Source organism: Acinonyx jubatus, chromosome X (genome assembly GCF_027475565.1).
Source record: "Acinonyx jubatus isolate Ajub_Pintada_27869175 chromosome X, VMU_Ajub_asm_v1.0, whole genome shotgun sequence".
Lineage (NCBI taxonomy): Eukaryota > Metazoa > Chordata > Mammalia > Carnivora > Felidae > Acinonyx > Acinonyx jubatus.
In genome coordinates this window covers 111,744,734-111,757,340 of record NC_069389.1, presented here as the reverse complement: position 1 = coordinate 111,757,340, position 12,607 = coordinate 111,744,734, and the positions used below count along the sequence as shown (strand labels likewise).

The 12,607-nt window shown below is 41.3% G+C and overlaps 1 protein-coding gene across 9 annotated transcripts in view; it reads left to right on the top strand.

The window, feature by feature from the left end:
• Positions 1 to 12,607, top strand: part of MCF2 (MCF.2 cell line derived transforming sequence) — a 108,857-nt gene that overhangs the window by 78,737 nt on the left and 17,513 nt on the right. For 8 of the 9 annotated variants that reach the window (XM_053201755.1, XM_053201753.1, XM_053201751.1 and 5 more), the window contains 4 exons: positions 3,603 to 3,695; positions 4,986 to 5,111; positions 5,680 to 5,901; positions 12,401 to 12,493. In XM_053201755.1, coding sequence (XP_053057730.1) covers positions 3,603 to 3,695; positions 4,986 to 5,111; positions 5,680 to 5,901; positions 12,401 to 12,493 — 534 coding nt within the window. The remainder of the gene's footprint in view (positions 1 to 3,602; positions 3,696 to 4,985; positions 5,112 to 5,679; positions 5,902 to 12,400; positions 12,494 to 12,607) is intronic. The other variant, XM_053201752.1, reaches the window with a different exon arrangement.

The window sequence follows — 12,607 nt, the reverse complement described above, 5'->3', positions numbered from 1 at the left end:
TATTTGCTACACTGCTTTCTGGCTTCCAGTGTTGCTGGAAGAAATCTGATGCTATTTTTATTTATTTATTTTCTTGAGAGAGAGAGAGAGAGAGAGAGAGCATGCACACACACAAGTGAGCACAAGTGGGCTAGCAGCAGAGGGAGAGGGAGAGAGAGAATCTTAAGTGGGCTCCATGCCCCATGCAGAGCTTACTCTCATGACTATGATGTCATGACCTGAACTGAAATCAAGAGTCAGATGCTTAACTGACTGAGCTATCAGGTGCCCCACCATTTTGATTTTCCATCCTTTGTGTGTAACCTATTTTTGTCTTCTCTCTGAAAGCTTATGGGAACATTTGTATCTTTGGAGTTCTGAAATTTCACAAATAGTGCCATGACATTGGCGCTATTTTCATCCATTATGTTAGTCTTGTGGCGATCCCTTTGAATTTGGAGCCTCTTGTCCAAATTTACTTGGATTTTTTTCTTTGATTTTCTCTGCACAATTTTTCCATTCTGTCTTTCTGGAATTTTTGTTGTACAGATGTTGGACATTCTCGACCATTCCTCTAATTCTCTGATCTTTTCTTTTTATTTTCTGGCTGCCTTGCTCTATTTTTTGGAATTTGTCTTTCAGTCCTTTTATTGAGAGTTTTGTGTCTGCCGTTATATTTTTAATTTTGTAGAGCCTCTACCCTTTTTTGTTCCCTCAATGTTCCTTTCAGTAGAACCCTGTTTTCATTTCATGAATTCAGTATCTTCACTTATCTTTATGAGGGTAATAAGAATAGATTTTCCTTTTAAAACTCGTTTTCTTCTCCTTGCATAATTTCTGCTGTCTTCAGATTGCTTTTGTTTTTTCTTTTTCTTCATTTTGTTCCTGTCACTCATATTCGATACTTCCCACAAATGTCTGGTGACACTTGTTTGGCCACTTACCTTGAGAGTAAGCACTAGAATGCAAAGCTCGCTGGGATTTTCCTGCACATATGTGGATTTATTGACCATGGTCCTCACTATTGAGTGATTTGTGTCAAGGTGTTTCCTTGAGGGGATCCCCACACCTGTATCTTTCTCAAGCTGGTTAGATTCCTAAGTCTACTACCTGGTGAATAAGGATCTGGTTGCCAGTATTCTGGTAGCCAACTTAGGTGAAAACGCTGAGAGTATTTAATTTGGTACATAAATAGTCAAGTAATCTCTTTGCTTTCAATATGGTACTCTGTCTTCAACTGGATCAGATATTCCCTAGTTCATAGGCCTTCCATTTTACTTTTTTCAGGTAAACATCTATTCTCCTGCTATGTGATGGGACAGGCATCCACCTAGTTGTGCAAGGTGGCATGGTTCTCTGAGCCTTCTCTCCTTTTTTTTTTTTTTTAAACTTTTCTGCTCATTTCATTTTGGGGGTAACCACTCATTGAGATGGAATTAAAATTCCATAAAATTCAGCCCTTTCAAATGTGTAATTAAGTAGTTTTACTATGTCCACAATGTTGGGCAACCATCGCTACAGTCAGTGTAAGAACAATTTCATGACTCCAAAAACAAAAAAAAAAACCCCATACCTTTTTAGTAATTACCTCCCATTCCCCGCCCCCCCACCCCCCCCATCCAACAGCCTTCTGTGATTGGTAAGCTACTTTCTGTCTTTCTAGATTCGCCTGTTCTAAACATTTCATATAAATGGAATCATAAAATATGTGATCTTTTGTGTTTTGCTGATTTCACTTGGCATGATGTTTTCAGGGTTCATCCATGTGGTGGCAGATATGAGTTCTTCTTTCCACTGTATGGGTATTCCACATTCAGTGTACCCATTCATCAGTTGATGGTAATTTGGTTCTTTTCCACCTCTTATGTACAAGTTTTTCTGTGGACATATGTTTTCATTTCTCTTGGCCATGTACCTGGGTATGAAATTGCTGGGTCATTTGGTAACTCTCTCTAGCTTTTTGAAGAACTGTTGGATTGTTTTCCCCAGTTGCTGCACCATTTTACATCACGGCCAGCAGTGTGTGATGTCCTGATCACTGCACACTCGCACCAATGTGTGTTAGTGTCTACTTTTTTTTTTTTAAAGGTATAGATTTATTTATTTATTTATTTGTTTTTTTTTTTTTTTTTTTTTTTTTTTAGAGCATGTGCGAGCAGCGGGAGGGGTAGAAGGTGAGAGAGAATCTTAAGGAGACTCCATGCTTGGCCTAGAGCCCAATGCCAGGCTTGATCCCATGAATCTGGGGTCATGACCTGAGCCCAAATCAAGGCTTGGACGCTTAGCTGACTGAGTCACTAAGGCACCCCAGTATCTCGATGTACTTTTTTTTTTTTTAAGTTTATTGATTTTTGAGAGAGTATGAGCAAGCAGGGGACGGGTAAAGAGAGAATCCCCAGCAGGAGCCGCACTGTCAGTGCACAGCCTGATGCAGGGCTCAAACCCACGAACTGTGAGATCATGACCCGAGCAGAAATCAGGCGTCGGACGCTTAACCGACTGAGCCACCCGGGTGCCCCTCTACTTACTTCTTAAGCAGACTTTCAACAACCACATTTTTTGAAACCTGACCTTCATTTCCCCCCTTTCAGAGGTCCTTGATGTCTGTAATTCTGGAGTCTTTGTGGAAGCAGGGGGAAGGTGTTCTATAACATAAACTGACTTGTTCCTTGGCTTTTCCGAAAACTCTGCCAACTTGAGTCACGTTTCTCTAGCGTGCACAGTTGTCTAACGTTATCACTTTGGCGTTCAGTTTCCATATTTGGTTGATGTGTTTTTCCTCTCCCATCTTTGTAACTTTGGGTTTTGCCTTGTAAAAATTACTTTTTTAATCACTTCAGTTGGGTTTCATGAGTAAGGGGAGCTAAATGGATGTATCGGCCCATCATCTTTAACCATAAGCTGCTAACTGTGTGCATTAGATTGTATATTGGTTTTTATCTATATTCAGAGGCAGGTCCCAGATCTTATACATATATAGCCTCTCCTACTCTCTCTGTGTTCTGTACTGCTTGCATGTACATTTCATCCAAATCAGCCCCATCTCGCCCTAGTTAGGGACCCTACAATGTTCCCAGGACCCAAAGGCATGACCCTCATATTTATAGTGGCAGTGAGCCAATAATCAGATGAAATATAGCACCAGTTGATGAGGTCTCCATTTTTCTTGTGGTGTTCAAAAAACCTCTCCTCATACCCAGTTTGATTTATATTCAGTACAACCTGTTTCTTTTCTTGGCCTTGACCTGTGCAGCTGAGCCCTTTAAAAATTTTCTTACGTACGTTTTTTAGTCATGTTTCATGTTTAATCATGTTCATCTATGGTCATTCATTGCTTTCTCATTTTTTAGGCATTCCACATCAATGCAAATTTTATGTAAAAACTTATTAGTATTTGAAATCTTGGCATTTTATACCTCTCAAATCCTTAAGGCAACATTTACAGTGGTTTTTTTTTACGTATACCGCTGCTTATAATTTCCACACCATATGTAACAGTGGTTTTCCTGGTAAATTTCCCTTGAGATGTAAGAAACCTGCATGCATTGGGTCTAATCAGTGAATGCTTGGTATTTTCATGGGTGCATGTCTTAAATTCATTGATAATTATATTTTAATGACAGGAATGTCAAAGAAAATTAAAACACAGGCTTGGTCTGGATTCCTATTTACTCAAACCCGTGCAACGAATCACTAAGTATCAGTTACTGTTAAAGGTAATTACATAAAGCCTTTCTTTCTTTCTTTCTTTCTTTCTTTCTTTCTTTCTTTCTTTCTTTCTTTCTTTCCTTCCTTCCTTCCTTCCTTCCTTCCTTCCTTCCTTCCTTCCTTCTGTGGGTCAAATGTATCAAAGCCATTAAAAAGGAAGCAGGTGACTAGGAAGCACCAGGAATAGGTAGGCTCGGGGCCTGGGTTCACTGTGGCCCTTAAAGTGCCTGGCGCATAGATGTAATCTGAGGCTGTCTGGATCCATACCAGTTACATTGATGTATGTGTAATGCCGAACCTTTACTATTTAAAAAGTTTTTTTTAATGTTTATTTATTTGAGAGAGAGAGAGAGAGAGAGAGAGAGAGAGACAGAGCACGAGCGGGGGAGGGGCAGAGAGAGAGGGAGACAAGAAATGTGAAGCAGGCTCCAGGCTCTGAGCTGTCAGCTCAGAGCCCCATGCGGGGCTTAAACCCATGAACTCTGAGATCATGACCCAAGCCGAGATCAAGGGTTGGATACTTAACTGACTGAGCCATCCAGGTGCCCCTAATGTTTATTTTCGAGAGAGAGGGAGCGCGAGCGACCGCAAGAGCAAGCGAGCAGGGGAGAGGCAGAGAGAGAGGGAGACAGAATCCGAAGCAGGCTCCAGGCTCTGAGCTGTCGGCACAGAGCCCGACGCGGGGCTCGAACTCACAGACCGCGAGATCATGACCTGAGCCGAAGTCGGACGCTTAACTGACTGAGCCACCCAGGCGCCCCAATCTTTTTACTATGGTTGGGAAGAACTAAACACACATTTCTTAGAGTTTGAGACAGTATTTCGTAGGAGTCTTCGTGATGAAAATTGGAGGAGGCTCACCCCTCGTGTCACGTTGAAATTCAGGTTACAAAAATGTTGTGTTAAGTGTAAGCACCGAGCTTATTTAACAGTATGTTTTCACGGTGTTCTGTGGTCGAGGCAAAATGAATAACACAAATTGTTGTATGTCGAAGGCCAGAAAAGTGTGATTACTTTAAACATAAATCTCTAGTGGGTCCTAATAGCTGTTTTTCTGCAGCTTCAAGAGCGGCGAGTGCCCTTGACTCGATGCCGTTTAGTCACTATTCCATTTCTTCCCAAATTTTGACACAGTTTTTAAAATATAGTACTAATGGGACGGATAGCAAATGAAAGGTATTACTCACAAAATGACATTATCTGTGGACTCCTCCTTGAAAGCGTGTTAGCCAGAAATGTATTCATTTTCTCCCGCTATTAATATCTGGCCAATATTAATTTTTGATTTCTAATCACAGGAGCTGCTGAAATATAGCAACGGCTGCCAAGGGATTGAACAATTAAAGGAGGCTCTGGACACGATGCTGGATTTACTGAAGTCAGTTAATGACTCCATGCATCAGATCGCAATAAATGGCTATATTGTAAGTAAATTGTAATGATTGTCGCAGTTTTGTGGGTAAGCAAGTTAAGATCTCTTTCTTCGTCGCCCGGAACCAATTGAGAAATAAAAAAGAGCCGAAGAATGGGAGATCTTGTTTGAAGGAATGTTTCGGTCTTCTAAGGAGATGTATTGTCCCGGAACTGCTGCTCGCATAGTCCCAGATAGATACGGAAGAAAAAAAATCAAGTCTTTAGACTTAGCTCTGCCTAGTGGGGATCCCAGGACCGGTAGATGTCAATCGCCAATCAGGATTGAGGAGAAGATGGGCGGGGGGTGGGGTGGGGGGTGGGGGCCTACCCTAAATACATCCACATGGAGACAGGAAGCCAGGGAAAAGGAGCTTTCTTCTGTCTCTTGTCCCCACCCTAATTATGTACCCGTGTGACACATGGCGCGTTTTCACGTAAAGTTGTGATGAATGAAATTTTAAAGACCGTACAAATTGTGTTGCAGGAATTTAGTAGCTCAACCTACACAGTACGACGTTGATGTCAGAGGCCCGAATGTAGCTCCACCTTGTACTGATGAGTGTTGATTTTCCTTCACAGGGAAACTTAAATGAACTGGGCAAGATGGTAATGCAGGGAGCATTCAGTGTTTGGACTGGACACAAGAAAGGTGCTACAAAAATGAAGGATTTTGCTAGATTCAAACCAATGCAGCGGCATCTGTTCTTGTATGAAAAAGCCATTGTCTTTTGTAAGAGGCGCGTTGAAAGCGGAGAAGGGTCTGATAGATACCCATCGTACAGCTTTAAGCACTGTTTGAAAGTAAGACAATTTAAATTGTGTAACGTCATATTATTTCATATGTAAAAAAGCTTGTGCACCTTTTCAAGTGAAATGAGTGGGTTTTATACATGCATATCCCTTTATTTATTTATCTACTTATTTATTTATTTATTTATTTATTTATTTATTTATTTATTTATTGTTTCTTATTTGAGCGTGAATGCGAGCAGGGGAGGGGAATAGAGAGACAGAGACAGGGAGAGGGAGAGAGAATCTCAAGCAGGCTCCCACGCTCAGCGTGGAGCCCAACATGGGGCTCGATCCCGCAACCCTGGGATCATGACCCGAGCCAAAATCAAGAGTCAGACGCTCGACCAAGTGAGCTACCCCAGGTGTCCCTCACATCCCTTTTTTTTTTTTTTTAATGAAATCTTTCTATTGAGGCGTTATTGACGTATAACATTATATTGGCTTCGGGTGTAAAACACAATGATGTGATATTTGTGTATGTTGCAAAATGATCGCGATAAGCCTAGGTAACATCCATTACCACACCGTTGTAAGTTTTTTCTTACGGTAAGAACTTTTAACATCTTCTGTCTTAGCAACTTCCACGTGTGCAATAGAGTATTATTAACCACAGTCACCAGGCTGTACATGACATCTCCAGGACTTACTTATTTTCTGACTAGCAATTTGTACCCTTTTTGTCCTCCCCCAACCCTCAAAATCTTAAGTAGAGGCCTTTTTTTAAATTGTTTTTAATGTTTACTTATTTTTGAGGCAGAGAGAGAGAGAGAGAGAGCAAGCGAGCATGAGTGGAGGAGGGGCAAGAGAGAGAGAGGGGGACACAGAATTTGAAGCAGGCTCCAGGCTCTGAGCTGTCAGCACCGTCTTAGTTGGTCGCGTAACTGAGCCACCCAGGCGCCCCTCAAGTTTTAAATGGTGCAAGCAGGGGCGCCTGGCTGGCTCAGACGGTGGGGCATGTGACTCTTGACCTCGGGGTTGTACGTTTGAGCCCCACGTTGGGTGTAGAGATTACTTAAAAATAAAATCTCAAAAAAAATTGTAGAGGCAATATAACATTTGTTATGGGAAGACTGGAACATGGAGAAAACTATTGCCTTGCCTCCCCAACCACCCTGACTTGAGTCATTTTTTATGAGCATGTTCTTTCCTCGTTGTCAGCCATTTGAAAATTGACGACGTTTTCAGCAGCAGGGACAGAGGATAAGTGGTGTGTCCCAAGGTGTTTTGTGTCCGGAGTCTCCCAGATAAGCAGGCCCTGGTTTTGATTCTCCCCACACGGCCGACAGTCCCAGGCTGTTGGTAACAAAGTTCCTACCCAGAGTTATGACCTGATTCGGGCCTCTTCGTACTGTCGAGTTTCCCCTGCTTTGCTCTGAACCCTCAGCAGCGCCACAAGTTTCCTTAACTCCGGCTGCTTTTACAGCAAACGCACCGAGTTGCCCTTTTGACATCAGCAGCCCGCCTCCATGTCCCCCAGATCTCCGTTGTTCTTTTATGTCTCCAACAAACATCGATTGAGCACCAAGATTTTATGGTTGACCTCAGCCGGCGTTTAGATCTCTTGCTGTCTCTGTGCCTATTTCTGGGGATGAGACTTTCTCTCCATAGGCGTGTTGGGCCCAAATGCATTTGGTTAGCTTTTTATTTGTAGAGTGACCTAGCCAGTACCTAATGTTGTATTTCTGATTTGTATCGATTTTTTTTTTTTAACTTGAATTTGTCACTGTGGTGGGCAACAGAATGTTTCTGAAGTACATTAGAGTGAGGAGGGACTGGTATGCGGGAACCAAGTCATGAGAATTCAAACTATAATGGTTACCATGGAAACAGGGCCGGCTAGATGCAAGAAACATTTCAGTGGAAGGAGACCGATGGGCTTGGTGACTTACTAGATACAGGAAAGAAATAATACCTGACATTTGAAGGGAAAAAAAAAATCAGTCTCCTTTTTCTTTGGTTTCCCGATAATGTCTAATATTTTTAATAAAAAAGATTATTCAGTGCTGCCTGCAAAGGTTTAGGCCAGGAGTACCAGGAAAATGGTGATCGCACTGACAGACAAAGATGGAAATTGGGCTAGTTCTTTTCTTTCTTTCTTTCTTTCTTTCTTTCTTTCTTTCTTTCTTTCTTTCTTTCTTTCTATGTCTGTTTATTTATTTGGAGAGAGAGAGAGAGAAAGCACAAATCGGGGAGGGGCAGGGAGAGAGAGAGAGTCGCAAGCAGGCTCCGCACTGTCAGCACAGAGCCCGGCGTGGGGCTCAAACCTACGAACTGTGAGATCGTGACCTGAAGCAAAGCCAGACTCTTAACTGACTGAGCCACCCAGGCGCCCCAAGTTTGGCTGTTTCCTAAGCCTCATTCTGTTTACTTCTTCTTGCTTTCCTATTGTGAGATTCTGGGATTAAATCATCGCTAGCAGTACTAGTCGGTGTGTAACGTAACGATTGGGGTTACCGGTTTCCAAGTTTTCTCTTTAGTAGAGAGGATGGACGCAGAATGCCACTTCCCTGTCACTTTCCCGGACCGTTGTCTTGAGTTCATCCTATCAAGCTAGAATCCCGTGGCCTAACAATTGCGTGCTATATTTTAAGCTGGCCGCTTCTGTACAAAGGAAAGGCCCTCAGGTCACAGCCAGACGGAGAGGTTCGAGTTCTTCAGATTCCTCAGTTCCTGCATTTATTATCATCACCTAATTTTTTTTTTAATTTAATAACCCTGCATGGAGCGCTTACTATTTGCTAGAAGCTGATCTAAGTGTTTATAAATGGCACTGTTAACTCATTGAACCCAGATGGCAACTTTAGATGAAGTAGGAACTATGATGAGCCCCATTTTGAAGGTGGGAAAGCCAAGTTCCAGAGAGGCGACTGATTTGGTCAAGGGCACATAGCTAGTAAGCGGCGAAGCACGGGTTCAAACCCAGGTAGATGGTTCCAGAGTCCATGCTGTTAATCACCGCACCATGCTGGAAGGCCTTGTTTTTTTGTTCTTTCATTCTTTCATGCCTTCCTTCGTTCCCTATTCTCCACACTTAATTTCCTCTCTACCCCTGTAGCAACCATTCTGATTTATTTGATGTACATCCTTCAGTTTGCGTGTTTTTGTTAAATGTGTGTCGATGTTCTGTGCGCATCTAGTTTAATTTGCATAAATTGTAATCCGTTATAATTCTCTTTTTTCTTTCTTCTTCTTTTTGGTCTCAGAAACTGTTTTTAAGATACAGCCATGTTACCGTTTTATACCCAGTATCTTTCTTGTACCTGCCTCATAGCACTTACATTTTAGCTACATTTTTTGTTAATGTGATTCAAGATCAATTTTTTTAATGTTTATTTTATTGAGGTGCCTGGGTGGTTCAGTCAGTTCAGTGTCCGACTTCAGCTCAGGGCGTGATCTCACGGTTTGTGAGTTCGAGCCCCACGTCGGGCTGTCTGCTGTCAGCACAGAGCCCGCTTTGGATTATCTGTCCTCCTCTCTCTGCCCCTCCTCCGCTTGTGTGCACACACACACACTCTCTCTCTCTCTCAAAAGTAAATAAACGTTAAAAAAGAAAATAATTTTTTTAAAAACAAATGTCTGTCTTATTTAATTTTAAGAGACAGAGCGCGAGTGAGTCAGGGACAGAAAGAGATGGAGAGAGAGAATCCCGAGCACGCTCCAGGCTCAGTGCAGAGCCCCACGCAGGGCTCGATCCTGCTACCATGAGATCACAACCTGAGCCGACATCAAGAATCGGATGGTTAACTAACTGAGCCACGCAGATGGCCCTCAATATTTTAAATTATACTAACCCAAGAAGTAAATACATTCTATTCCATACATATAAATGTCTTCAGCTTGGTAGTTGTTGGTGATCGTTGCCGAGTTCTTGACCCGCTGGATGACTTTTAACAATGTAAAGATTTGACATCTTTACATTACCTTGATGACAAAAAATTAGGTTACAAGTTGGAGCCCTTAATTCTTGACACACTGAGATGTCTTCAGATAAAATGCTTTATAATAAAGGATTTATATTCATAGCTACCAGGAATATGAATGCAAATATAATAGATGCAGCAGAGACCACAATTCGGATGTAACTATAGAATCAGGCTTGTTATTATATATAATATGTACTATAGAGTACTATATAACTGTATGCATATAGTTAGACCTTTAACTGCCCCTAGATTCTAAAACGGAGTAAATTTCACGGTATAGTAAACACTTCATGGTATCGTAACATTTAGTAACATCTGACAAACTTTCAGTAAAACCTTTGCATTCCAGTAGATCATTTGTAAGTGACTTGTTTGGAACTCAGAACAAGATTGTCTGATCGACATCATGGTTAGATTACCAGGGCAAATCAAAAACTCATTTAATCTATAATGCTATGTATGCTATGGGTATGAAGTGAAAAATAACAAAACTGCAATTCAAACAAGGGAAAGTTTACAAAGCAAACGCATACTTTGAAAAGCTCATTATACGATCTAAGCATTTAATGCGTGCTATTTAATCCTTTAATCTACCCTGTGAAGAAGGTATTCTTTCCGTTTTAGAGTTGAGGAAACTGCCATTCAGAAAGGTTAAGCAACTTCCATCAGAACACATAGCTCTTAATAATACGAGATGAAATTCCAACCCGGGCCTCGCAGACTCCAAAGCCCAGGTGTGATCCATCTTAAGCGATTAAAAGTATGTGTTGAAATGCAATCGATTTAAATAGAGATTGAACATGAGGTTATTATTTATCTTAAATCCCGATGTTTCAGCCAAAGTACGTTTAGTTGGGGCGGTTGAGTAGGAATGTGAAGATATTTTTCCACGCTCGGTGCTTAAGTTTCTCTCCCTCTGCCCCTCACCTCTGCTTGTGCACATGCTCGCTCGCTCTCTGTCTCTCTCTGTCTCTCTCTCTCAAAAGAAGGGGCACCTGGGTGGCTCAGTTGGTTAAGCATCCCAACTCTTGATGTCCGCTCAGATCATGATCTCATGGTTTGTGAGATCAAGACCCGCACCAGGCTCAGCACTGACGGCATGGAGCCTGCTTGAGATTCTCTTTCTTTCTCTCAAAATAAATAAATAAACTTTAAAAAAAGAACCTTAAAAAGTATTTTTGGAGACTCTGGAAGTAACATGGGACCACGTTCAGGGTAGACATCAGAGACTCTTGTATGTATGCATCTCATTTCTAAGCATAATCCCCTTTCTTTCCCTTTTTTCAGTGTATGTTTATTTTGAGAGAGAGAGAGAGAGAGAGAGAGAGAGAGTACACATGCACAAACAAGGGAGAGGCAGAGAGAGAGGGAGAGAGAGAATGGGGCTCGAATTCACTCATAAACCATGAGATCATGACCTGAGCTGAAGTCGGATGCTTAACCAACTAAGCCACCCAGGTGCCCCCCTTTTCTTTCCCTTGATATGGTGACCTCACTAGGGGTACTTTTAATGCTTAGCAACTCTAATCAGCGCTGTTTGGGGTACTTATAAATGGAACAAAGAATGAGATATTCCTTTAGATAATTAGACGGGAATTGAACAAAAACAGAAGGCAGAAGAGAACTAAAAGAGAATGTGTGTGTGAGGGAGTGAAATGGCACAAAATAGAATTAACCAAGCTATTAGCACAGGATGAAAGAAAATTGAAAAGTTTATGCTTTGCACAATCATACAGGGAAGAAAAAATTGTGGTAAGGAAGGGATATTGCATACAAAAACTTCACTGGTTGGGGCGACTGGGTGGCTCTGTTGGTTAATTGATTTCGATCAGATCGTGATCTCACGATTCATGAGTTCGAGCCCCATGTCTCTGCACTGACAATATGGAGCCTGCTTGGGATTCTCTGTCTGTCTCTCTCTGCCCCTACCCTGCTCGTGCTCTCTCTCTCGCTCTCTCAAAACTAAGTAAATAAACATTAAAAAAACAATTTCACTGGCTACAGGAAGATCTCACTCTGCTATGACAGATAATTTGTTTTCCAGAGAGGCTGAGAGGTTGGTGGAATAGAGGGGACCCTTGTGTACCTAGCTGGTTTTCCCCCACCCCATAAATTGGTTGTTTATCACTTATAAGGCTTCCATAGAGATAAGTAATAATCTGTCAGATGAATTTATCTGACAAAGGATTATTAAAAGTAACCATTTAAATTACTTTGGGATGAGCTTTTTTATTGATGTTTAATTACTTTTAGTTCTGCGTTTGACACAATAATTTGTTTCCATAGTGTGCAGTTAATTGTAATGGGGTTCGATCTTATGGGGACTCGTTGGGGGTTCAGATTTGTAACATTTGTTTCCATCACTGGAATGGAGTATGTAATCTATACTGTAAGCGCATGGCTCAGTGAAAACACTTAAATACTCAGGTCTGTGGTTGTATTTATCATTTCATATTCTTGAATATAAAATGTGTATTTTGCCCAGTGAGAAATTCTGTTTCATTTAGAGTATGACGAGTGTAGATTTAATGTAATTTCATATTCCAAATAAAACCCTCATGACAATTTTGACTAACATATTCTAGATGGATGAAGTTGGCATCACTGAATATGTAAAAGGAGATAACCGCAAGTTTGAAATCTGGTATGCTGGCAAGGAAGAAGTTTATATTGTCCAGGTTGGTCCTTTAAGAATTATTCTAGAAGCCATAACCTGCAACAAACAAAAATAATTTTGGTTCCATTATAAAAGTTCTCATTCCTCTCACTTAAGTCGCTTAAATATTATTTCA